This window comes from Palaemon carinicauda, chromosome 20, assembly GCF_036898095.1.
Source record: "Palaemon carinicauda isolate YSFRI2023 chromosome 20, ASM3689809v2, whole genome shotgun sequence".
Classification (NCBI taxonomy): Eukaryota; Metazoa; Arthropoda; class Malacostraca; order Decapoda; family Palaemonidae; genus Palaemon; species Palaemon carinicauda.
Genome location: NC_090744.1, coordinates 115,471,649 through 115,498,806, shown reverse-complemented (window position 1 = coordinate 115,498,806; position 27,158 = coordinate 115,471,649). Strand labels below are relative to the sequence as shown.

Genomic DNA, 27,158 nt, shown 5'->3' with positions numbered 1-27,158 from the left:
GAGGAGATATGAGAGCGAGAAGAGAGAAAAGAGAGGAGATATGAGAGCGAGAAGAGAGAAAAGGGAGGAGATATGAGAGCGAGAAGAGAGAAAAGAGAGGAGATATGAGAGCGAGAAGAGAGAAAAGAGGAGATATGAGAGCGAGAAGAGAGAAAAGAGGAGATATGAGAGCGAGAAGAGAGAAAAGAGAGGAGATATGAGAGAGAGAAGAGAGAAGAGATATGAGAGAGAGAAGAGAGAAAAGAGAGGAGATATGAGAGAGAAGAGAGAAAAGAGAGGAGATATGAGAGAGAGAAGAGAGAAAAGAGAGGAGATATGAGAGAGAGGAGAGAAAAGAGGAGATATGAGAGAGAGGAGAGAAAAGAGAGGAGATATGAGAGAGAGAAGAGAGAAAAGAGAGGAGATATGAGAGAGAGAAGAGAGAAAAGAGAGAGAGGAGAGAGAAAAGAGGAGAGAGAAAAGAGGAGAGAGAAAAGAGGAGAGAGAAAAGAGGAGAGAGAAAAGAGAGAAAAGAGAGGAGATATGAGAGAGAGAAGAGAGAAAAGAGAGGAGATATGAGAGAAGAGAGAAAAGAGAGATATGAGAGAGAGAGAAGAGAGAAAAGAGGAGATATGAGAGAGAGAAGAGAGGAAAGAGAGGCGATATGAGAGAGAGAAGAGAGAAAAGAGAGGAGATATGAGAGAAAGAAGAGAGAAAAGAGGAGATATGAGAGGAGAAAAAAAGAGAAGGTATGGGAGAGAAAATAGAAGAGAGAGAGGAGAGAGAGAGAGAGAGAGAGAGAGAGAGAGAGACTTTAAAAATGACATGCAATCAAAGAGGATTCTACAGCTCACTTGAAAAGGTTCCCAGTAACTAAGAATTTTTCTTTTAAAATAAAATGATCAAAACCAAACTGCCATAACTGTTAATGATTTCAAAAAGCTCTTCAACTCCAGCTGATATGCATTAACAAAAACACCAAGTGTATAAACACACACACACACACACACGCACACACACCCGCCATGCACGACTCACGTTCGTGTGGCTGAGGTGTGGAGGAGGGAGAGGTGGGGGACGTCCACCCCCACGATCCACCCTCCATGGGTCCTGAAACACACCCCCTCGCACTTTATCTAAATCCTTTTTTTTTTCTCCTTTCAGTTTGCTAGCAAGAGCATTCAAGACAATACATCTAGAGATTTACAAGGATATGACACCGGATTAAATTGAAAGTTCAAAATCCTATTTGAATTTTAACTCAATAATGACTGAATCAGAACACAATGGTGACATTCTCCTTGCCTAACCTGCACAATGTCTAAGTCTAATACTCATGCTTCATGAATAGCATATGAGAGTACCTATAATACTTTCTCTAATCATGATATCTCATCCTAATATTCAGCAATTAATATTTGATAAATGAACTGTAACTCAGCTGTCCCTTCTCAAATTCTTGGATATGCATAAAGTTTGATAAACCCAAAAGAATTCTATGACAACGGAATCCATCCAAAATCCTAGAAGTAATTCAGAAAGTCTAACCTTAAATTAGAAAAAATCTATTCATGGAATAATTTCATCCAGCATTCAAAGGGATACTCACCAAAACTGCCGTATTGCTGCCCTCCCGGGGACCCGTAATTGGGTGCACCCCACTGCTGCAGTGTCTGGCCGGCACCCCAGCCCTGGTAACCTTGAGGTCCCTGCGGGGCGCCATAGCCCTGCGGCGGGTAACCCTGCTGCTGCGGAGGAGTACCCCAACCTTGGTACGGCCCTTGGACCATTCCTTGGGTTCCCATGTGCCCTCCCATCTGACTATTATGAGGCCCTAAAGGAGGTCCCAATGGTGGACCCATATTACCTGGGCCCATTCCCTGGAGAAGATAGAAAAAAGTATGAACTTTCATGTCGAGAGAATAAGCTATTAGAAAACATTTTAAAAATACCAGTTACAATGCACAATTAACTGTAGGGTCAGGGGCTTATTCAGCAATTAAATTATTAGTTAGTAAGACGTTACAATGCACCATTAACTGTAGGGACAGGGGCTTATTCAGCAATTAAATTATTAGTTAGTAAGACGTTACAATGCACCATTAACTGTAGGGACAGGGGCTTATTCAGCAATTAAATTATTAGTTAGTAAGACGTTACAATGCACCATTAACTGTAGGGACAGGGGCTTATTCAGCAATTACTAAAATATTAGTTAGTAAGACGTTACAATGCACCATTAACTGTAGGGACAGGGGCTTATTCAGCAATTACTAAAATATTAGTTAGTAAGATGGCAGCAAGGGGACAGCAAAAAACAAATGGAAAAGAAGTGATTTAATTCAGCAATTACTAAAATATTAGTTAGTAAGATGGCAGCAAAGGGAAAGCAAATAACAAATAGAAAATAAGTGACCTAAACAAAATACTGAAACATTCTTTTTGCATGAAGTACACCAGAAAAAGAGCTGACATAATATTACTGAACAAGAAACTTTCGAGAATAAGGTATTAGAAACCATTTTAAAAATACGTTACAATGCACCATTAACTGTAGGGACAGGGGCTTATTCAGCAATTACTAAAATATTAGTTAGTAAGATGGCAGCAAGGGGACAGCAAAAAACATTTTAAAAATACCAGTTACAATGCACCATTAACTGTAGGGACAGGGGCTTATTCAGCAATTACTAAACTTGGTAAGATGGCAGCAAGGGGACAGCAAAAAACAAATGGAAAAGAAGTGATTTAATTCAGCAATTACTAGAAATATTAGTTAGTAAGAAGGCAGCAAAGGGACAGCAAATAACAAATAGAAAATAAGTGACCTAAACAAAATACTGAAGCATTCCTGTTGCATGAAGTACACCAGAAAAAGTGCTGACATAATATTAGCAGACTGAACAAGAAACTTACATTATTGATGCCAGGCATCCCTGGAGGACCAACAGGCATACCCCATTGATTGTCAGGAGGAGTACCCCACTGCCCAGCATCTTCCTGCGCCTTGCTTGCATCTCGTGGCTCCGCCTTCTTTATCTCAACCTTCAGCAGTTTGGAAAAAGAATATTCAGGTAATACTAAATGTTTAATTTGCGATAAACTTGGGGCTCATAAGACATCAACAGTAATACCTATGGTAAAAACAAAAAACGGAACTAAAACCAATACTGGTTGAAACCAGTTCCACTCATGTGTTATCACTAAATAGACTAAATTTGTTAAAAGGACTTACCAGCTCCATCATCACATCTGAATACATTCGGCTCATTTTTCAAATAATGAAAATATGCTATTGTTTCTCGTAAGAGAAACTACAAAAATAAAAATTTATCCCATGCAAATTTTCTGCAGTTCCATACATTAAAATTCTTCATGGGAAAAAAAGTTCTTGATTTTCAAATCATAAAAGAGAGTTGATATAAGTAAACCCAAGTTTTGTTCTATAGCTAGGAATATTGTATTATAATTTTTTTTAGCAAGGAATACTATATTATAAAAATGTATGAAACACATGAAGATTTTCATGGTTAAAATTGCTGAACAAAGCCAGCCTTTCTGGCAAAAGATTAAATCTATTGAAGTTTTTCTTTCACGGTGAAACAAATAATGATCATTTTCACTAAATGACTGCGTTCTACTGCCTAAATTAGATTTCTTATATAAACACAAAATAATTTTTCAATAAGTCACATCAAACTGAATTCCACGGCCCAATTCTTCTCCAACTTAAAAATGAACCTATATCTTATTTAGTGTTGACATCTTTTAAAAAACACAACTTATTTAATATTCCATCAAAATTTTGTACAATAAGAATGACTTTTAATCCAGAAAGGCTACAAAGATTTTAAATCTAAAAATGGTTAGAATGGCATTGAGCAATGAACACTACTTATACATCAGCATTTAAATAGGTTACTTCTCAAGACATTATCAAAAGCACAAGTTATGGCAACTTTTAACCCTTTCACCCCCCAAAAGGACGTACCGGTACGTTCTTGCAAAACTATTAATTACATATTTTTGATAATTTTTTGAGAAACTTCAGGCATTTTCCAAAAGAATGAGACCCACCTGACCTCTCTAGGAAAAAAATTAAGCTTTTTTAGAGCAATTTAAAAAAATTATATAGCAAAATGTGCTCGAAATTTAACCTTATGGTGGGGGTAAAAGGGTTAATCGTGACAAAGCAAACGACGGCGAAGCCCAAGCTTCGTCCTCGTGTAAACACAGTATAAGCAGTGCATCAAAAACCGATATGCCAATCTGACCCTAAAAATACTTAAGACTAATACCTGCTTTCCATTTATGTTGACAAAGTGCTCAGCCACCGCTCTATCCACTGCCTCTTCCGTTTCGAAGGACAAAAACCCAAAGCCTAGTGTAGTGACAACCAAACAGAAAAACAGCTTAGCTTAGTGTATGAAGAAAGGACCAACCTATTGTGAACTACCTACAAAGTACTGAGTGGGTGCGAGACACCAACGACCGCCCTGCATCCTTTGCCGTTTCCATTGCAAGTTATTGAAATGCCCAAAACCATTTCCTCCTTTTCACTGTCTTCTAGACTCAGTGGTTTTCAAGCCAAATAAAATATATATATATATAGTACGCAAATATAAACTTACATTTCAAGTATTCCAGAGTTGTTTCAAGTTAGATTACATCTAAACAATTATTAAGCCCCTTTTCCAGGAGACTCGCGTCTTTTCATTTACCCAAATGCAATTTCACAACCAACCCATTGGGTTCAAACTAATTTCTCATAGGTTGGTTGAATGACATTTTAATCAGAAAAAATTACAATTAAGCCCCTTTTCCAGGAGACTCGCTTCTTTTCATTTACCCAAATGCAATTTCACAACCAACCCATTGGGTTCAAACTCTAATTTCTCATAGGTTGGTTGAATGACATTTTAATCAGAAAAAATTTCAGGTAATATAACAATTAAGAAAAAATTAAACTGACAATTGATTAAAAAATGCCCAATTACTGCAAAAGACCTAACCAATACATTAAAATCTAAATAAAATTTTCGTTTCAAGACTAAACAGTTCAACAGGACCTAAATGAAGGCAACAGGAATGTAATAGACAGTGAAGAGATGAATGTACGCTAAATAAACAATTAGCTATTTTCTAATTCTACACAATTATTATTCTGGAATATGTTCATTGAATTCTCTGTGCAGTAGTGTATAACAATTGAACCATGTGGGCTATTCATGAAATGTATGTGGATTAACCAAGTATGACTAATTCAATAATTGACAGTCCTCTTTGGCTTACAGAATACCAGTCTGAAAATGGGTTGGGAGTGGTTTTATCAAATGCTTTATTCTATAGCCTACAATTTAGGCATGATGGACACTATAGTTAATTTCTTTTAGCGAGGCACATTTGCAGCGACTCACAGCGGTGCCCTTTTAGCTCGGAAAAGTTACCTGATCGCCGATTGGTTGGACGAGATAATTCTAACCAATCAACGATCAGGAAACTTTTCCGAGCTAAAAGGGCACCGTTGCGAGTCTGTGAAAATCTGCCTAGCTAAAAGAAATGGACACTAGTTCAAAAAATTTATGAAAAGATAATTATCTTTTTAAGAAAACTAAAGTACTGGCCAGTCCCTTAAGGGTGTTCACCAACTGGGGACGGAAGGGAAAATTATCCATGCAATCTTTTTTTTTTTTTAAACATTTAAATGAAGGTTTCAAAACTGAACTTTGCCATTAGAGGTCTTGGAAAATGGAGTCGCCAACAGCTTTACAGTTAATCGTCACGTGATGTTTATTCAATAAAGAGGAGTGGGATACAGTAGGGTTGCCTAAAAAGCCACCAATTAAAATGTAAAGTGTACCCCTTACTTCTGTTGACATGTTTAGTTTAAAGATTAGACTTCCTCTTGTTGAGTTCAGCACTATAAATGAACATTTTTTTACTCGTCTACATGCTTTCAGAGGTGGTTTGCTGCTATTAATTTATATACTTGACAAAATGAAAGTAACTGGAGGCTGCTGATTTCAAATTATCCTTCTGTATGAAATCAGGTAAGTGCAAGTATTTAATTTTCCACTACAAAGACCTGATTTAGAAATCAAATTCTTCTCTCTTGAAAACAAAATTTTGACTCCACATCGCATGTCAGAGCAACTGAATTATTTAGAAATTAAATTATTTTCCCTTGAAAACAAAATTTTGACTCCACATCACACCTTTCTGCAACTGAATTATGCGACATGTTGGGTTCGCTTTTAATTTTGGCCATATTCAACAACTGGAAAACTTAATGCAATAAACCAAAATAGAAAGAAGTTCTAGTCCATCAACCTAGATCTGGAAAGTGCAAATATTTAATTTTCCACTACAGACCTGATTTAGAAATTGAATTATTTTTCCCCAAAACAAAATTTTGATTCATCACACCTTTCTGCAACTGAATTATGCGACATGTTGGGTTCGCTTTTAATTTTGGCCATATTCAACAACTGGAAAACTTTGACATGTTGGGTTCGCTTTTAATTTTGGCCATATTCAACAACTGGAAAACTTTGACATGTTGGGTTCGCTTGCAATTTTGGCCATATTCAACAACTGGAAAACTTAATGCAATAAACCAAAATAGAAAGAAGTTCTAGTCCATCAACCTAGATCTGGTAAGTGCAAATATTTAATTTTCCACTACAGACCTGATTTAGAAATTGAATTATTTTTCCCCAAAACAAAATTTTGATTCATCACACCTTTCTGCAACTGAATTATGCGACATGTTGGGTTCGCTTTTAATTTTGGCCATATTCAACAACTGGAAAACTTTGACCTGTTGGGTTCGCTTTTAATTTTGGCCACATTCAACAACTAGAAAACTTTGACATGTTGGGTTCGCTTATAATTTTGGCCACATTCAACAACTGGAAAACTTAATGCAATAAACCAAAATAGAAAGAAGTTCTAGTCCATCAAGGCATCAACCTAGAACTTTAAATTCAACAATTTTCACAATAGGCTTTATGCAAGAATGCAGGGCGATGCGCAAAGCAGTACACAACAGCGAGGGTCCGATCTGGGCTTGATCAACTTCCTGGTACCATCCGGGTTAAGGAACCAAATTCAAGGTTCAGAGAATTATATGAATTAATAGAGTATCCGCATCTAGAAAGCAAAAACTTATTACTTGGATCACTGCAACAAGTCTGAGAACACCAGTTCCATACATTATGGCAGCCAATTGTGGGGTAAACAACAATGAATTCAAAATATTTCAAATTACCAAAAGCAATTACTGAACAGAGATTGAGAAAACAAATTATCCCAAATACTGCTCTATGATATTTAACAGTAAAAAAAAAAAAAAAAAACTATCACTTGTATGAGCCAATTGTGGGGTAAAAAATTATGAATTCAAAATATTTCAACCAATAATGGGGTAAACAATTATGAATTCAAATTATTTCAACCAATTGTGGGGTAAACAATTATGAATTCAAAATATTTCAACCAATAGTGGGGTAAACAATTATGAATTCAAAATATTTCAACCAATTGTGGGGTAAACAATTATGAATTTAAAATATTTCAACCAATAATGGGGTAAACAATTATGAATTCAAAATATTTCAACCAATAATGGGGTAAACAATTATGAATTCAAAATATTTCAACCAATAGAGGGGTAAACAATTATGAATTCAAAATATTTCAACCAATAATGGGGTAAACAATTATGAATTCAAAATATTTCAACCAATAATGGGGTAAACAATTATGAATTCAAAATATTTCAAATTACCAAAAGCAATTACTGAACAGAGACTGACAAAACAGAATTATCCCAAATACTGCTCCATGATATTTAACGGGAAAAAAACTATCAGGATATGAGGCATTTTAAAAGCTTTACATCTAGCAAACAAGCATGCTATTCATCAAAGCAATTATAGGTTTTTATAATATACATCACCAATTGATTGCTTCTTTGGAAATTATATTTTCAAACCGTTTCCTAGAAAATTCTAATCTAGCATTGCCAAGAATAAAGTTAATCAGATAGAAAATAAACTTTTGAACACCACCGACCCCATAGAAATTCACTAACCACTTAAGAAAAAAAAAAAAAAAAAAAAAAAAAAAAAACTAAGCACATAAGGATAATTGGTGATTTCAGACGGCACTTCGAGATTTTAAGGTTTGGTCGACAAACCCGAATGACACTTTGTGATGATCAAGTCCTTTCTTTTTACATGAGCTCTGTCTTAAGGGGACAAAAATTTCTTTTGATCTCAAATTATCAAGTATAACTTCATTCTTAGCATAATCATACTTCGCCCCTTAAAACAAGCAGGGAAAAAAAAAAAATTCATAAAAGATGTGCTTCCAGATTAACATAAAACTATACTCAATTCTTTTTAATGAGGCGCATATGCACTGACTCGCAGCAGTGCTTTTTAAGCTCGGAAAAGTTTCCTCCTACCTGATTGGTTAGAATTATCTCGTCCAACCAATCAGCGATCAGGAAACTTTTCCCCGAGCTAAAAGGGCACCCCTGCGAGTCGGTGCAAATCTGCCTCACTAAAAAGAATTGACTATAGGTTAACCACATTTTCAATCAACTTTCTTTTTCAAGTCACAAAGCCTTATTTTACACAAATCACACTTTTTTTTCCTACATTAAATACAAACAACTTTCCAAATCCTCTAAATTATTCTTAATTACATGTGATGTATTATATACTGACAATTATTTGAGAATTACGTATTCTACCCTTAAGAAAAATAAGTGATACAATTCTTCTTTCCTTAAAAAAAAAAAAATAGTTACAGTATTTTTATTTATTAGGAAACACATCAATTCGATCCAGCCATCAAAACAGCTTACATTAGTCTAGAAATTATAGTTATATATAAAAAAGAAATATAGCCAAGTGACATTTTAACCCTTTCACCCCCAAAGGACGTACCGGTACGTTCTTGCAAAACACTGTTAATTACATATTTTTGATAATTTTATGAGAAACTTCAGGCATTTTCCAAAAGAATGAGACCAATCTGACCTCTCTAGGACAAAAATTAAGCTTGTTAGAGCAATTTTAAAAAATTATTTAGCAAAATGTGCTCTAAATTTAACCTTATGGTGGGGGTAAAAGGGTTAATAACCGGACCCTTTGATACTGTGAAGGCTTACAATTATAACCAGTAGTAGTCCATGGAACATCATTAAGTTTAACAAGTGTCTTTATGAGCCACATTAATTCTTAAAAGTACCATTAAAAGTACCATAGGCCTTAAGGTCAAAATCTTAGCAATCATTAAAATACCTAAAAAAAAGCCTGCTCATGCAATAAAAAAATAAATCATAATTGTCAATTATTTAGACCGAAAATTTCAAAATTCAACAGCTACACTTAATGACCTTAACACTTCTATTTATAAAGTTAAAAAACAACTTTACAAGGTTCTACTTAACCCTTTTACCCCCAAAGGACGTACTGGTACGTTTCACAAAACCCATCCCTTTACCCCCATGGACGTACCGGTACGTCCTTGCAAAAAATGCTATAAAATTTTTTTTTTTGCATATTTTTGATAATTTTTTGAGAAACTTCAGGCATTTTCCAAGAGAATGAGACCAACCTGACCATGTTGAAAATTAAGGCTGTTAGAGCAATTTAAAAAAAATATACTGTAAAATGTGCTGGGAAAAAAATAACCCCCTGGGGGTTAAGGGTTGGAAATTTCCAAATAGCCTGGGGGTTAAAGGGTTAACCTAACAGTACTACAGTACAGTAGTTCTACTCCATCCGCTAGTGTAAGCCTGACGAGAATAATTTTAACTATGTTATACTGAAAGGAACAAAATTCAACAGTACCATATACTGTACATGGAAACCAGGTGATCTTGAGAAGGTTACAAAAATCAAGGTTTGGAAAATAAAATTCTAGGTTCAACGCTTCCTGTTCAAATTGATTCCCTGCATTGCAATATTACCAGAAGCTTGTATCAAATGTTAAGGACTACATGTTCAAACATAGTTTATCAAAATTAAAATGTTTTTAATTTACTGCACAATTTTTTTCAAAATGCTCATTTATACCTGGTAACAGATCTTCAACAAGAAAACTGGCTTTAACTTCACTTGCAAAATTTTATCCTTAATTTTAAAATACATACATATACCAAGGCACTTCCCCAAATATTTGGGGGTAGGGGGAAGTGCCTTGGTATGTGTATGTATTTCAAAATTAAAGATAAAATTTTGCAGGCGAAGTTAAAGCAAGTCTTCTTGTTAAAGACAAAATCCACAAAAAAAATAAAAAAAAATAAACTGTAATGGCTAAATCACAACTAAAAATCATAGATATATTCTCACCTAATTGCATTCAAAATTACAGATGGATTAACTAACAGCAGTCGACACATTCATAGTATGTACACTAAAATACACGTCTGCAAAATATCTCGAACGTAACGTCTACCAACTCACCTCTGGATTTCTTCTTCTCTTGATCGAACATGATCACCACTTCCATCACGGCGCCGAACCTCGAGAAAAAATTCCGCAAGTCCGTCTCTGTTAAGTTGGATGGGAGACCGCCAAGGAAAACTTTGGGCCAGTTCCCATTTTTCTTCTGCTTCTGCATACTCCGTGGATTGCACGCCTTGGGGTCAATCTAAGAAACAAATTCATCAATAAGCTACATGTATATATCGTTCTTTTGTTGTGAACTGCCGGTAATACTAGAAATAACTATGACATTACATAATTATACTGAAAATTATCAGTGCAGCTCAACTAGGATTCTGACATGGAAAATTTCAAGCTATCACACAAACCCTTCCCCTCAAAACAAATGAATATTTTGAATCAAAAGTAACCCCCTGTGCTTTCTGGAATCATTTCAATTATTTTCATTACAAGAAAATGACTATTATTTTCAAGAAAATGACTCGATTATTTTCATCACAAGGAAATGACTCGATTATTTTCATGACAAGAAAATGACTCGATTATTTTCATGACAAGAAAATGACTCGATTATTTTCATGACAAGAAAATGACTTGATTATTTTCATCACAAGAAAATGACTCGATTATTTTCATCACAAGAAAATGACTCGATTATTTTCATCACAAGAAAATGACTCGATTATTTTCATCACAAGAAAATGACTCGATTACTTTCATCACAAGAAAACGACTCAATTACTTTCATCACAAGAAAACGACTCAATTACTTTCATCACAAGAAAACGACTCAATTACTTTCATCACGAGAAAACGACTCGATTACTTTCATCACAAGAAAACGACTCGATTACTTTCATCACGAGAAAACGACTCGATTACTTTCATCACAAGAAAACGACTCAATTACTTTCATCACAAGAAAACGACTCGATTATTTTCATTACAAGAAAATAAATATAGACTTTATTTAAAAACAAAAAAAAAAGTTACAACAATCATTTCCTACTCACAGTTCTCCCATCCAACTCATGAGGGCCGCTTTTCAAAACGACGTCCACCTTGTTGGGGTCCGCAAAAGTGACGAAGCCAAAGCCCCTAGACCTTCCCGTGTCACTATTCTTCATTACGACACAGTCAATGACCTCGCCATACTGACCAAAGTAACGCTGGAGCGTCTCTTGGGTGGTTTCCCATGACAGGCCGCCAACAAACATTTTCCTGCAATTAAAAGGTAGATTGACAAGCCATCAAAAAAAGGTCTTATGAATTTACAAAAACGATAAATAGCAACTTTATTTAAAGCCGTCTAAAATTGACACTTTTACCCCCACCATAAGGTTGAATTTCGAGCACATTTTGCTATATAATTTTTTTAAATTGCTCTAAAAAGCTTAATTTTTGTCCTAGAGAGGTCAGGTTGGTCTCATTCTTTTGGAAAATGCCTGAAGTTTCTCATAAAATTATCAAAAATATGTAATTAACAGTGTTTTGCAAGAACGTACCGGTACGTCCTTTGGGGGTGAAAGGGTTAAAGCTGTCTAAAATTAACTATGGAAATATGCAAATTAATCTGTTTTGAACGAAGATCTACGATGACTAAGTTAAAAGTTCCGATATTAATTTACAAAACACTGGTCGGTAGAGAGGAGATAACAGGTAACTCCTAAGAAAGTAGTTCGAGGTAAGTATTTGTGTTGGAACAAAATCCGTTTTGAACGAAGATCTATGATGACTAAGTTAAAAGTTCCGATATTAATTTACAAGGAAAGATTAAGCAGCAGCAATTTTTGGCAAATAGGGAGCCGAAGTCATGACATTAGTTACCATGGCAACGACCAACCTGGTTCAAGCGTAAACACTTCGGAAAAATCCCGTACGGGATGGCTGCTTTCAGCTTAACAGTTGATTTCCTACTTCTCTGATGACAAATAATTACATAAACTAGAGGGGCACCCAGTAGAGAACAAACCTAATTTCTCGACCTTGACCTTTGACCTTGACCCTTTTACCCCCAGCTATTTGGAACTTTCCAACCCTTAGCCCTTGGCGTTTTTTATTTCAAGCACATTTTGCAATATATATATTTATTTAATTGCTCTAACAGCCTTAATTTTCGTCATAGAGAGGTCAGGTTGGTCTCATTCTTTTGGAAAATGCCTGAAGTTTCTCATAGTTATCATAAATATGCAAAAAAAAAAATGTAAATAGCAGTTTTTTCCAAGGACGTACCAGTACGTCCATGGGGATAAAGGGATGAGTTTTGTGAAACGTACCAGTACGTCCATGGGGGGTAAAAGGGTTAACATGTAATAATTGCCCAGAATTTTCATACACTCAAATATGAAGTGCGTGACAATGATGTGCAATTTTATGGCTGATGACGTGAATTGGACATTTTGCTCAACCGTGACCTTGACCTTCCATAATTGAATCACTTTCCGCTTTTTACACAATAGATAATCACTGCAAGTTTCATTACTCTATGATTAAAATGGTGGACAGGAAGCTGTTCACAAAAACACACAGCCACCTTCCAAATTTATTGGTGCAGGTAAACATAGTGAAAAGCATTGCAACAGAGATCACAACACTGTTCTTTTTCCGATTCAAATGGGTTAATGACAGGATAAGTCACGTTAATGAGTGGCTATGTTTGTTAAAACACTGGCTAAGACCTAGGTCTGTGAACGCCTGAGGCATTTGTTGAGAGCTAGCCCGTGGTAATGTGACGCCAGACTTCGGCTCGCTTTGGTCTTAGGAGGAGGTGCAAATGTTGGGTAGCACACCAGAATCTAGCACAACCAGCGAGATAATCGTCTGCAAAAAGGGCAGGACGTAGCACAATTGTTTTCTTAAGAATTATTGCCCCTCCATACACCATTTTTATTAACTTTGCATTGGTGTATAGTTTCCTATTTCAGCTGTGTATGTCGCCTAAACCGTACGAAGTTTAAAGAAGGGTAAACCGAAAATATAATTTTTGCACACAATTAAAAAAAATTTGCTTTTCACATTACTTTACAGTGCTATGATGTACTGTAGCTGAATGTTACTAATAATAAACATTTTGAAACAAATCATTGAGTCAATAAATTTTTTTATATAATTTTAAAGTGTAAAAAACGAATTCAGAATACACAAAAATGGTAAAAGTACTAAATAAAAATAATTCTTTGAACTTATGAAAAACATATACGAGCATATTGCCAACAATTTACAACCCAGGCTGACGATCAGCTGATCACAGTCCCCTTGTAACGATCAGCTGATCACAGTCCCCTTGTAACGATCAGCTGATCACAGTCCCCTTGTAACGATCAGCTGGTCACAGTCCCCTTGTAACGATCAGCTGGTCACAGTCCCCTTGTAACGATCAGCTGGTCACAGTCCCCTTGTAACGATCAGCTGGTCACAGTCCCCTTGTAACGATCAGCTGATCACAGTCCCCTTGTAACGATCAGCTGGTCACAGTCCCCTTGTAACGATCAGCTGATCACAGTCCCCTTGTAACGATCAGCTGGTCACAGACCCCTTGTAACGATCAGCTGATCACAGTCCCCTTGTAACGATCAGCTGATCACAGTCCCCTTGTAACGATCAGCTGATCACAGTCCCCTTGTAACGATCAGCTGATCACAGTCCCCTTGTAACGATCACCTGATCACAGTCCCCTTGTAACGATCACCTGATCACAGTCCCCTTGTAACGATCAGCTGATCACAGTCCCCTTATAACGATCAGCTGGTCACAGACCCCTTGAACGTAACTCGATACAAATAAAACGTATGAGACTTTCCACTGTAAATGTAAATCAAAATTTTAACATTCTCATGCTTTGTGTCCAGTAATCCGTCGCCATATTATTATCTCCCACGACTATTGACGCGAAGGGCCTCGGTGAGATTTCGCCAGTCATCTCAAGCTTTTAAAATTGAACCAATACTCCACCTTTCATCATCCCGCTTCATAGTCCTCAGTCATGTACGACTGGGTCTTCCCCCTCTCCTAGTGCCTTGAGGTCTGGGTCTTCCAACGCAATATTGATTCTGTTTTTAAAATATCTTATTTCAATTCTTCACTTTTGGAGTTTATTTCCTTAGTTCCTTTTCTCACTGAGGTATTTTCCCTATTGAAGCCCCTGGGCTTATAGCATCCTGCTTTTCCAAATAGGGTTGTGGTCGTAATAATGATATCGGAAGTATGCACTTATTATTATTATTACTTGGTAAGCTACAACCCTAGTTGGAAATGCAGGATGCTACAAGTCCAGGGGCCCCAACAGGGAAAATAGGAAACGAGGAAAAATAAAATATTTCAAGAACAGTAACAATATGAAAATAAATATTTCCTATATAAACTATAAACACTTAAACAAAATAAGATAGAATAGTGTGCGAGTGTCTCAAGCAAGAGAACTCTAACCCAAGACAATAGAAGACCATGGTACAGACGCTACGGCTTTTTCTTTATTCTTGGTGATCACATATATATACACCAAGGCACTTCCCCCAATTTTAGGGGGTAGCCGACATCAAACAAATGAAACAAAAAAGGGGACCTCTCCTCTCTACGTTCCTCCCAGCCCGACAAGGGACTCAACCGAGTTCGGCTGGTACTGCTAGGGTGCCACAGCCCACCCTCCCCCGTTATCCACCACAGATGAAGCTTCATAATGCTGAATCCCCTACTGCTGCTACCTCCGCGGTCATCCAAGGTACAGGAGGAAGCAGCAGGGCCTACCGGAACTGCGTCACAATCGCTCGCCATTCATTCCTATTTCTAGCACGCTCTCTTGCCTCTCTCACATCTATCCTCCTATCACCCAGAGCTTTCTTCACTCCATCCATCCACCCAAACCTTGGCCTTCCTCTTGTACTTCTCCCATCAATTCTTGCATTCATCACCTTCTTTAGCAGACAGCCATTTTCCATTCTCTCAACATGGCCAAACCACCTCAACACATTCATATCTACTCTAGCTACTAACTCATTTCTTACACCCGTTCTCACCCTCACCACTTTGTTCCTAGCCCTATCTACTCAAGATACAAGCATGTTTTTTGCCCAACCATTAACAGCTAATTCTTACATAAAAAAAATACAGCACAGTACTGAACTGTAGAGTACTACACAAATGAAATATTGTATGGTCTGTATATGCAAAGAAAATATTTAGTAAACCAAAGAAGAATAAACAAAGAAATATTCTATGGAAAAATTAACACAGGAGGCGTGGCAGACTATTGCTCGATAGTTTCTTGGTCGCCAACTGGACCAACAACCACACCAATACTCAGCATCTCCCCCCCGCCTTAGTTCAATTTCACATGCTTGTTGTTTTGCTTGCGAGTAAAATTGTGAATTTATTTCTAGCCCTACGATACTGATATGCGGATGTAGGACGCCATTACAGTATCCGTGAATCTAAAAGTCTGCTCTATCTAAAATGACAAAAAAAATATGAGGGTGATGGAAAATGCGACTAAACGAGAGCGTAAAGTGCGGCCACTTCCTTCAAAACGATCAACGTAAGGGTGGCGTCTGCATTAGACCTTTAGGTCAGTGAGTGAAGGAAGAACATTGCACTGGATATCAACATCATTTGTGAGAAGGCCAGGCAGATGTACAGACAAGTCTCAGTGAGAACGACCAGGAACCAGGAGTATCTACGCCATCTCCAACCAATACTTTCCCAATTTAACATCAACAAGGACCGAATTGATAAATTTCAGAAGAGGTTCCACCTTATGTGTCTCCCTGGACAAAGAAGCTGCCGCTGCTGACAAACCCAAGCTTAAGAGTACATGAATGTCAAGACCAGTTTCGAGAAAGGGGGATAATTACGTAAACAAGTTTTCACTATAGTCCATTTCTTTTATCGAAGCAGATTTGCACCGACTCGCAGCAGTGCCCTTTTAGCTCGGAAAAGTTTCCTGATCGCCGATTGGTTAGAATTCTCTCGTCCAACCAATCCGCGATCATGAAACTTTTCCGAGCTAAAAGGGCACCCCTGCGAGTCGGTGCAAATCTGCATCGCTAAAAGAAATTGATTATAGGGATGAGAAGTGTGGAAATGCTACAGGCATTGTGATAAAACTAGGGCTTATTCAAAGTTCAAAACCTAAAGAGCCCCTGAAAAATGTGCCTTGCTGCCAGTGAATTAGATGGACAACCAGATGGGATGATAACAAAACTGCTGACATCAGATTGGTTTTACTAGTGCTTGATCCTCAAAGTCAAGGTGAAGAAATTTACGAAATTTCCTTCTAAGAAGAAATTCCTTTTCTGTCACTCATAGGGCTCCCAAACCCAGGTGTGTACAGATGAATGCAGTATAGTGTGGAGTGTGGGCAAGTCATATGAATACCTATCACTGGGGGTGATGAGCTTTCTAGAACTGCAAACAGGAGATCATGGCACCTAACTTACTACCCTGAGTAATGAGGAGTACAATATTCACAATCGCATACCAGCATGTCTAATCGCTTGTCCAAGCACAGATACCAACCATTGGTCCCAGCCACCGGTGGGCATGAATAGTCGTAGCTCTTATGAGCATAGAGGTTGATCAATAGTTCCTCATTGGTCACACACATGAAGACATCCTCCTGGGCCTCACAAGCCATCAGTGATAGCATCCCTGATGGTGTGAACATGGGAAACTGTCTCCAGGGGCCAAACAATAGGATCATACACCTAATCACGACCACACCGGGCAAGAAGAGCGATCGCAGTTTCTTCTCAAGGCTGGTCGGGTGTCTCAAACTCGATGGAACCTTACCGCGAGCCATCTTCCTTACCTTAGATACGGAACTATTTCTAGAGGCAGAGGTGTTACTTGAACGGTCATGAAAGGCATGCTCGGTCAGTTGCACGAGAACAAGCACCAGTCAGAGGGCATGACACCATACCACGCACCAAATGACAGTACTATACCTTAATAGACTATACAAATGAATAAACATGTACACATTACTGTGAAGTTGCCATTGTTCTCAAAACCAATTATCACTGGTTGAGGAGCATCTGGGAGGCATCACTCAGCCATGGCGAAGACTTTTGTTAACACACACAAAGCATTGAGGTGCACCTGCTTGACATTTTTGAATTGTTGGGGCACCTATTCCAAACCCCTTATAGACGAGTGCCTCACACTATTTCAACAGGCAGAGAGAGGAAGAGTTGTCTAGTGGAGAGACAAACTAATCCAATCAGGAGCCAACTGAGCACATGCCATAGCCCAGATGTTCCAAAACACTAAGCGACACAGCGTAAGCCAGGAGGTAGAGTACTTCACCAAAACAGGGCGTGGCCAAATCTGTGCGCATTGAGACAAAAGTGCTCACCAATACCGGGATCCATGCTTCTAAATTACTAGCCACAATGGCAAGGTTGCACGCGAGTGTGGTATCTCGCCTGCTCCCAACCTCACACGGAACTACTGCAGGCTGAGAGGAGGTGAGGTTTTGTCCAGTGGGGACAGGTCAGTTTGTCAGCATGCGTCAGAGTAAATGGGTTTGGGAGGCATGCCAGCACTGCGTATGTCTCTACCCTCGGTACAGAGAGGCCTAAGGAAAGTTCTGTTACTTTTAAGCGAGACTATATTCAGTAATGTTGAGCGTATCAGGATACTACCAACCACAGACATGATTTGACGTGCAGGTTTTATGGGTAACCCATTAATCAAAGTACAAAAATTATGGGCTCGCAAGTGAAAGGGAAATCCATTCGGGAAGGAGAGCCTCCCCCCCCCCATATCGTCATCTGAGCTCGTGAGAGCGAGGACCAACAGGAAATCACTCTCAAGGGAGCTGTCACAAGGTTTTAAAGGAAACTTTTCAAGGCCAAGTTTCCGACAGCAGCCACGCAAATAAATAAAAACAATTAAAAAAGCAAATAAATGCCAAGATCTCTAACCAGTGACAAAAAACTAAAATAAGTACTTATTGAGCAAGCAGGGGGGGAAGGGGGGGGGGGCTTCCCAGATCAGGCCCCTTGACCACCAGCCACCTGTTTACACCTATGTAAAGCACACCATAGTCAGGAGGGGGGTCGAGGGTCCACGTGGCAGAACCGAGAGTAGTTCTGGTCACGCGAGTAAATACTTCTTTATATTGTTTTTTATATTGCTTATTGTGTTGTTTTCGAGTACTCAATGACTAATTCATTATGTATGTATAGAAATAGACACCCATCTGCATAATAGTAAGTTAAGTTAGTTAGTATTGTATTTTAAGAATAATGGGATTAACCCAGCCCAAGAGAGAGTCGTAGGGAAGGAAAAATCGAATATTGCTGAAAACCCCTACCCTATATAAGCAACTTAACTCGATAACTATACCATCAACCTCCCCCCCGTTATAGTTAACAATCCTAATCCCTGAAAAGGGTTTTTGTCATTTTCATTTTATTGAATACCTATCAATGTTAACCTATATACAAAAAAATGTCTTCATAATATACACATATGATGTAATAGCATAAATAATTTTAAGAAATATGATTTCCATATATTTTCTGATTGGTCTTACTTTTATAATTCAAGATCACAAGGTTTTCTGGGATCACAAGACTGGATAAGGTTCGGACTAACGTGGTGAGGGGAACAACAAAGGTTACTGAGGTGTTAAAAAAAATCCAAGAAAAGAGACTCCACTGGTTTGGGCACGTAATGAGGAGACCAGAGTATGTTGGGAATGGGTCGGAGATGGATGTTCCAGGTAGGAGGAGGAGGGGAGACCAAAGAGAAGATGGATGGAGTGTGTAACAGCGGATATGGAGGAGAAAGATCTCACAGTGGAGGACATCGGAGACAGAAGTAATTGGAAACGGCTTTCAAGAAATACAAAATAAATTGGAAACGGCTCTCTAGAAATAATGACCCTACATAGCGGGGAAAGCTTTTAGTCGAAGAAGTTGGTTTTCCGATTCATCTGTTATTTCACAATTTAAGAACAAAATCATCTTTATTTAGAAACTTTGTGCTAGGGACCTGATAGAAACTAGCCACGCCCACAACACTACAAAATGAGATGCGTAGAAACAAACACCACCTATTCTTATACTTGAACGATATATTTATCGAAACTTAAGTGAACGAAAGAATTAATGTATTTTTGTCTTAAAGTAATTATTTCTTCTCTGTCTCGGAGCAGCTGAACTTTAATAAATAGAGGGAGTTTGTCACAAACCGCATGTGACCTCAATGGAAGTGTTGTTTGCGCCTCTTGCTTTCTTCCTACCATCATCTTACCACCTACCACGGGAACCTACTCCCTCCAGTTTAGAAAAAAACAATAGGCGATACTTTGTTCACAAGCCACTTGTTTGAAAAGAATAAAAGCCGTTATACATTCTAAACAATTTAGTGTTAGTTTACAGTATCAAAATAATTACAATTGATTTAAAGTACTATTCTATTTATCATGTTGATAATGATGTTATAGTAAAAGTCTACGCGATATGCTTAATCCGGTACTGGCAAATGAAAGTAATGACCAATGTTGAAACAAATTATCATCTGCGCCAATGTCGAGAAACAGGAGGACATTGTCGTTTGCCTCTCTGGGGTCTGGATCAGAGCAATGAGGGGGGAAAGTAGCAAACCTTCACATGTTTCCCCCTTATCTCGTAAGGAGACCAATAACTACTGCACGCTCAACGCCAAGCTTATAAATGGGTGGTAAAAGGATAGACCCTTAACCCCTGAACAAGATACTGGAGTGCAAAGCTGCAACTAACAACTTTGTCATTTGTGTATCAGTGACTTTATTCAAACAATTATACAGTATTTTCAATCATTATGATGCATATCTTATTCATATCGTAGTTTCGTCATCTTACAAAGAGCAAGACTGATTTTGGAACAGTGCAGTATCGGTTCTAACTGATGTAACGTTAAAATTTTATAAAATTATAAATACTAAACCTGGAGGTAATGCAAGTAGCGAAACTTTTTAACATTTAGCAGAGCAATGAGATGGACTTAAATTGCGAGTGAAGCGAGCAACGGCGATGGAAAAAAGACAAATAAGAAATTAGATAATTTAAAATAACAAAATACTAGCCAAAGGAATAACGGGTAGCGAAACGTTCCGCTTACCAGAACATAGGAACGAGGAGATAATGTGATGTTAAACCATCAGCGATGAGAGCTACAGCTGTCTAAAGACCAATAAATAAATAAATAGCATTAACTTGGTGTATCAACATAGATAAATAAGCTCATGTAAGTAATGAGGTTTCCGTAGTACAATGAATACTGCAACAAACGACTCCATAGAAAGTAAGAATGAAAAGTACCATTATCTGTTTGTCCAGAATGCCTGGTAAACAAACGTTTGTTCTGACTGTATTTTACAACTATTACTGAGTTTTGATTACTGCAAAATTTTTATATTACAATGAATGGCGGAAAAACGTTTGAACTAGTATTGACTAGACAAAACTGGCATACGGTGCATTTTAAAGTGTTTTGAATGTTATTGACGACAGTACACAGAACAAAACCATAGTTTTCAACAATGGTATAAATAAAAATAAAAAAAATGTATTTCCAAAAGAAATCTTTATCAAAATCACTCTAAGTGCCCCCCCCCCCCACAACCTACTCCACTGAGCAAATCTTACTTTCTCCAAACGAATTATTATACTATTTTAAATTTTTACCATATAATGTATACTATTTACGATGAATGTTGTATTTCATGATAAGGTTTTATTCTCAATGAATGGCATGTTTAGTTATATTGATCAAAGTTGACTTTCATTAATATAAATCTAATCATTTTTTAAGTTGGTTCTCGTCAATAAAGTTGTAACTATTTAAGAGTCTGCTCTTATTATTACCTCCGCCAACAAAGTTGGAAGGCGGTTATGTTTTACCCCGTATTTGTGTGTGAACAGCTTCCTGGTCTCAATTTTAGTCGCAGAGTAATGAAACTTGCAGATTAACCGTTACATAAAAAGCTGGAAAATATCAAATTATGGAAGGTCAAGGCCTAAGGACAAAGTCACAGTTAACCCTTTTACCCCCAAAGGACGTACTGGTACGTTTCACAAAAGCCATCCCTTTACCCCCATGGACGTACCGGTACATCCTTGCAAAAAATGCTATGAAAATTTGTTTTTCACATTTGATAATTTGTTGAGAAAATTCAGGCATTTTCCAAGAGAATGAGACCAACCTGACCTCTCTATGACAAAAATTAAGGCTGTTAGAGCAATTTAAAAAAAAATATACTGCAAAATGTGCTGGGGAAAAAATAACCCCCTGGGGGTTAAGGGTTGGAAATTTCCAAAAACCCCGGGGGTAAAAGGGTTAAGCAAAAGGTCGAGAAATACGCTGCCTCAGCAGAGGCCAATGCTCTTCCGAAAGCTTCTCTAGTTACAAATGTAATTATATAAGTCAAACCATATTTCGCCGAAAAGGTACAGACGTGTGATCGCTGTTTTTCTTTGTAAATAAAGAGCCAGTGAAAAACTTTCATCATACCATTCCAAACATTTTGTTAAATACACAGGCATTTTTTTAGCTCATTGTTGACATCTGGAAACGATAGATTTATTGTATACAGCATTATTCTTAACCTTTTTGGAAAATTCTCATTCTTTTATGTAAACTTGACTAACGTTTCGAACCATTTAATTCTTGCAAATTTCTGTGCTCTAGTTCCCGAATTTTTATATACTTCAGGCATTTTTTGACTCACTTTTCAGTTTGCGGAAAGGGTAAAATTATAGATACTGACGGAACATCTTGAACAGCAAAAAAGGTTCTTCCTATAGTAAAGGGCGTTTTTCTATAGGAAACGCCTGTTTAGTAGAAAAGCTGTTTTTCTGTTTTTTAATGAGGCACATTCGCACCGATTCGCAAAGGTGCCCTTTTAGCCTGGAAAAAGTTTCCTGCTATCTGATTGGTTAAAATTAGCTTGTCCAACCAATCAGCGATCAGGAAACTTTTCCGAGGTAAAAGGGCACCCCTGCGAGTCGGTGCAAGGCTGCCTCACTGAAAAGAACTGACTATAGTCTTTTTGAGTTTCATCACAAAGTACAACAGACTTCATTGATATTAAATTTAGGCAAAATGGTGTTTTTGTAGTAGTATTAGGAGTACTACAAGTACATTTATTCTGCATTCTAATGCACTTTTCATTTCTAACTTTATTCCTTTGTCAGTTACACTTGAAACGTCAACATAAATAATGACAGACTGCATTGCTCACCATAAATTAGTTACCCCAGCCTCACAACTCAGACAAACTTTGATCTACTAATTTACCAAAAATTACTTGCGATACCAAATACGACCATACAGTATTTAAACAACCGTTCTATAAATCATTTATGTACACACTGTGCATGTGTATTTAACCACTGAATGAGGATCTGTCTGAAACAGAAAAGAAAAAATTCCAAAACGATGATTAAAAGTTAGCTTTTTATCATCAAGCATACACGTACAGCCCCCTTTAATGAAAAATTCACACAAGAAATATCACAGCTGTAAATCTATTATTTGTAATCTTTTAATAAATTAAAAACTTCGATGAAAATTGAGCTTCTGAAATTGCCTTTAAGGATGCGTTCAATCCAAATTAGACAGTAGATGCTAAACATCTATTCATGAACAAAATATAAACAAGTCGATCGTAACCAAATGAAGAAATTATATCTTGAGAAATTCCTAACATACTATCATGTTTCTTTCATGTAAACAATGAAAAGTCAAAGCAAGTAACAATTTCGCCAAAAACAAATCTATAATGTATACAAAGATATTGCTATTGGCATTAAAAAAACATTTAGGGCGTATGTATAAGTCGACAAAGATTACGGCAATTTGTGGGGGGGGGGAGTTTGCAGGGGGTGGCGTTAGGCGCACCCACTTCAGGTAAGGACACGGCATGTAGGTTATATTAGGTAGGGTAGTGCCCATTTTTGGGAGGGAGGAACTAGCTGTTGATATACAAAGGCTCCAAATATTTATTGTACGACCTTTTTTTATTCCATATTAGGTAAATAAAAAAACAATTAATAGGTACTCCTCAACCCAATCAACAGCAATTTCTCGTTCAGGCGATGGACGGCAAAACAATTGTAAACTTTACTTATATAGACGAGCTGTATTTGGAGCTTTTGCGTAAAGACGGACAGAACATCTGCCGTGCATAGAATGGCTAACCTGACCTAAAGATTGATCAATCGACGCACGAGTTCTCTAGCATCCTGACCTACAATATTGATCGATAGACTAGTTTCTCTGGCATCCTGACATGGAAGGTCATTGACACCGAACATGTCCTTACGTACCTACTCAACGGGGGTTAACGGCCCATGGCAACCAGCCTTAGACTGCCATATTACTAGCAATAAATAAGGGAGATTTGGCGCATGACCGTCATCACGCAACCCCTCAATTCTAAAAAAACCATGTTACATTCAGTTAACCGACACGTAGTCGAGTTCCTATGTCAACTTGACGTACATCTGAATTCTACGGTCAGCATTAACATTACGGAGTCTGATTCCAGGTTAATTTTTAATTTCAATGCCAAAAACATACACTAGCTAAAGCCCATGGGTTAAAAAATTAATTTGCAGTAATAAACAAAAAAAAGTCAGTCACCTTGCCCTATAATTCAATAAGAGAAATAATTCACAATATACAAACATGGTATAAATTTTACTTAATTCCCTTGTCCTACTGACCAATAAACTCACAAATCATGAAAAGTCAATTATAAAGATTATAATAATGAGAAAAATGACAAGATAGGATATGGGTACCTAGTCTAGGGGGGGTCAGACGGCCAATGGAAAAAAAAGGCATTACACGGTGTAGTATGTGTACTACACAAGGAAATTTAATTAATTAATAAAAATTACCAAAAGAGGAACAAATTGACCATAAATAGACAGAATAATGGAATGAAAGACATAGCAAACATCGAAGCCAAGCACACGCTCCTTGTTCATTGAATAATCGTGTACCCAAACAATGGTGATTTCCGTCGTTTTAAAACTGGCGATGACCTCGAGGTCACCGGACAACGAACGTGGGTCAAGCCTCGTTAAAGTAACACATAGCGAATAGAGGTCAGGGGTCATGCAATGGGGGAAACGTGGAAAAAAAAAGATCGGGAGTCATTCGGCGAACCCAAACAAAACATAGCGTCCGCGTGGCCGACATTTCCCGCCCTTTTTGTACCCGGTTCTCTAGCTTATTCCTCTCCTTTGACTCCTTCCTTTCCCTCTTACCCTTTCTCTTCGCCATCGTGGGGGATATTCCGTCCTCTGGGACCATTGCCACCACCTCCAGGGTGTTGTGTCATCATATCTCTCCATGCAGTGTCTTTCTTCATGGTCGCAGAGGGTTCAACATGGAGGGAGATAGCACGCGTCCCCAAGCCCTTTATTTACATCGCGATTTTAACCATTTTTACCATTTTCGAGCCATTTCACACGAAATTGGATCGTCAAATACGTAAATTTCTATCATTTTCGACCATAAAGTTCATTTTTCAGTCAGCGTAGAGGAAGATATTGTAATTTAAATGGGAATTTTCAGTTAAGAACCAACGAGGAACAAGTGAAGGCGGCGTTGCGCTCCAACGATCAATAGCCCCAGCAAGGATTAGGAAAACGATTTAATTGGATGTTTTTATTTATAATTACTACCATTTACTTTTTTCTTCTTTGCCAGGCATCAGAACCATCTCTTCTTTTCACTTACAATTATCAGATTTACAGATTCTGAAATTAAGGAATTGCCTTTGCATTGCCGCCTCTCAGGCAGGGTTGCCAGTTTGGCCTTTTTTTCCGGCCAAAAAAAACTCAAATTTGACCTTTTTGTATTTAAATAGGTTGGCCTTTAGTAATATGAAAAAAGCCGAGCCTTAAATACTATATTTTTTACCCTTTTCTATTAATGGGTTGGCCTTTTAAAGCCTCTGTTGATTAGAAATTGACCTTTTCTCATTTAGAAAACCTGGCAACCCTGCTCTCAGGTGCTCTTGTAGAGATTTTGTATTTTGGGATTGTTATGTCATTTATTCTATTTTGGAGTTTAGTCACATGTAGTTTATAATTTCATGTTCTTTTTAATATCATCAATGAATTAAAACTTATTTGTAAACTATATTAACGGAGTCTTACGCTATTCACTTTGAGTGGGATGCGCTCTCTACACGCTTAAAGTTCTTCATCGTTTACATTTAAGAAATACCTGAAATAAATTGCCCTTTTGCTCATATTCACATTGAAATAAATAAAAAGTATACCAATACTACTCTATCCTTATCGAATCCTACATCCTCTTGGAAGCAAGACAGCAAAGTTTGTAATATACCAATTTTCCTCATAATTCGATAGTAAACAAACGGACTTTTTTTCCTTTGTTTTCTTATGTTCTTAATTCCCCGGAAACAGAATAAACTGCAGTACTCTCAAAATCCGGCATTATGATATAAAAACAAGCTTTTTTTATTTCAAGATTGTTTATTTCAATTGTTTATTTGTGGAAAAAAGAGCTAGTTCGATACTGTTTCTGTGGGGTACACCTTGCTCAAAATTACGCAGTGACTGTAAGGGTCAAAACCAAGATGGAAGTAAAGCATGGAACGACCTTACCGTCGAGCACGCGTTCATGGCTGGGCTTTAGATGGGGCCAAGCTTTAAAGAAAGAAAGCAAAACGAAGAATATCTCATTAAAGAGAAAGAATGGTCATTAATGGTTTTTTTTATATATACCACGAATTGAAATAATAATAGACTATATTTAAGCGCAGGAATCAAGCACTATTTTCTTTATCAAAGCATGCTATTGCTAGAGCAGGGAAGCCGATCGTTATATTGCGTTTGCAGTTTGCATAACAGCATTGTACTCTTTACTCTACACACATACGGTGGGGCAATGCAAAGACCTTTCAATGCTTTATCCCTAGTTCACAAATCATATAAGTCATTTTTATTCTTTATTGATGGCAATATGAACCACACACCTTGCTATCCTCATGCAATATTTTCTATTTCAGGCCATAGACCGAATGAACAAATTTTATTTTATTTATATTTTATTTATAAATCAATGCTTTATCCCTAGTTCACAAATCATTAAAGTTATTTTTATTCTTTATTGATGGCAATATGAACCACACACCTTGCTATCCTCATGAAATATTTTCTGTTTCAGGCCATAGACCGAATGAACAAATTTTATTTTATTTATATTTTATTTATAAATCAATGCTTTATCCCTAGTTCACAAATCATTTAAGTCATTTTCATTCTTTATTGATGGCAATATGAACCACACACCTTGCTATCCTCATGAAATATTTTCTGTTTCAGGCCATAGACCGAATGAACAAATTTTATTTTATTTATATTTTATTTATAAATCAATGCTTTATCCCTAGTTCACAAATCATTTAAGTCATTTTCATTCTTTATTGATGGCAATATGAACCACACACCTTGCTATCCTCATGCAATATTTTCTATTTCAGGCCAACCTTTTGTTTTCGAGATAGAAATATCAAAACTGGTTTGAATTACTCCCAATAATGAAAATTAAACTTTCTTGAGATTTTTTTTTTAATTATTCAAAGGAAATATACCATGTGATTTAAACAAAACTACAATGATTGTAAACTACGTAGTTAAGGCGACTTATATCATTTATCCATTCTACCTTTCTAACATAAAAACATAT

At 37.2% G+C, this 27,158-nt stretch overlaps 1 protein-coding gene across 7 annotated transcripts in view; it reads right to left on the bottom strand.

The window, feature by feature from the left end:
• The window catches only part of LOC137614404 (heterogeneous nuclear ribonucleoprotein 27C-like), a 66,625-nt gene extending 41,764 nt beyond the window's left edge, over window positions 1-24,861 (bottom strand). For 4 of the 7 annotated variants that reach the window (XM_068344205.1, XM_068344203.1, XM_068344200.1 and 1 more), the window contains exons 1-7: window positions 24,704-24,861; window positions 11,456-11,663; window positions 10,461-10,647; window positions 4,279-4,360; window positions 2,896-3,028; window positions 1,589-1,859; window positions 1,018-1,089 (exon numbers count right to left, since the gene is read on the bottom strand). In XM_068344205.1, the coding sequence (XP_068200306.1) occupies window positions 1,018-1,089; window positions 1,589-1,859; window positions 2,896-3,028; window positions 4,279-4,360; window positions 10,461-10,647; window positions 11,456-11,663; window positions 24,704-24,807 (1,057 nt within the window). In that variant the 5' untranslated portion in view covers window positions 24,808-24,861. Of the gene's footprint in view, window positions 1-1,017; window positions 1,090-1,588; window positions 1,860-2,895; window positions 3,029-4,277; window positions 4,361-10,460; window positions 10,648-11,455; window positions 11,664-24,703 lie in introns of all 7 variants that reach the window. The other 3 variants (XM_068344204.1, XM_068344201.1, XM_068344202.1) reach the window with 2 other exon arrangements.
• Window positions 24,862-27,158: the final 2,297 nt, after the last annotated feature.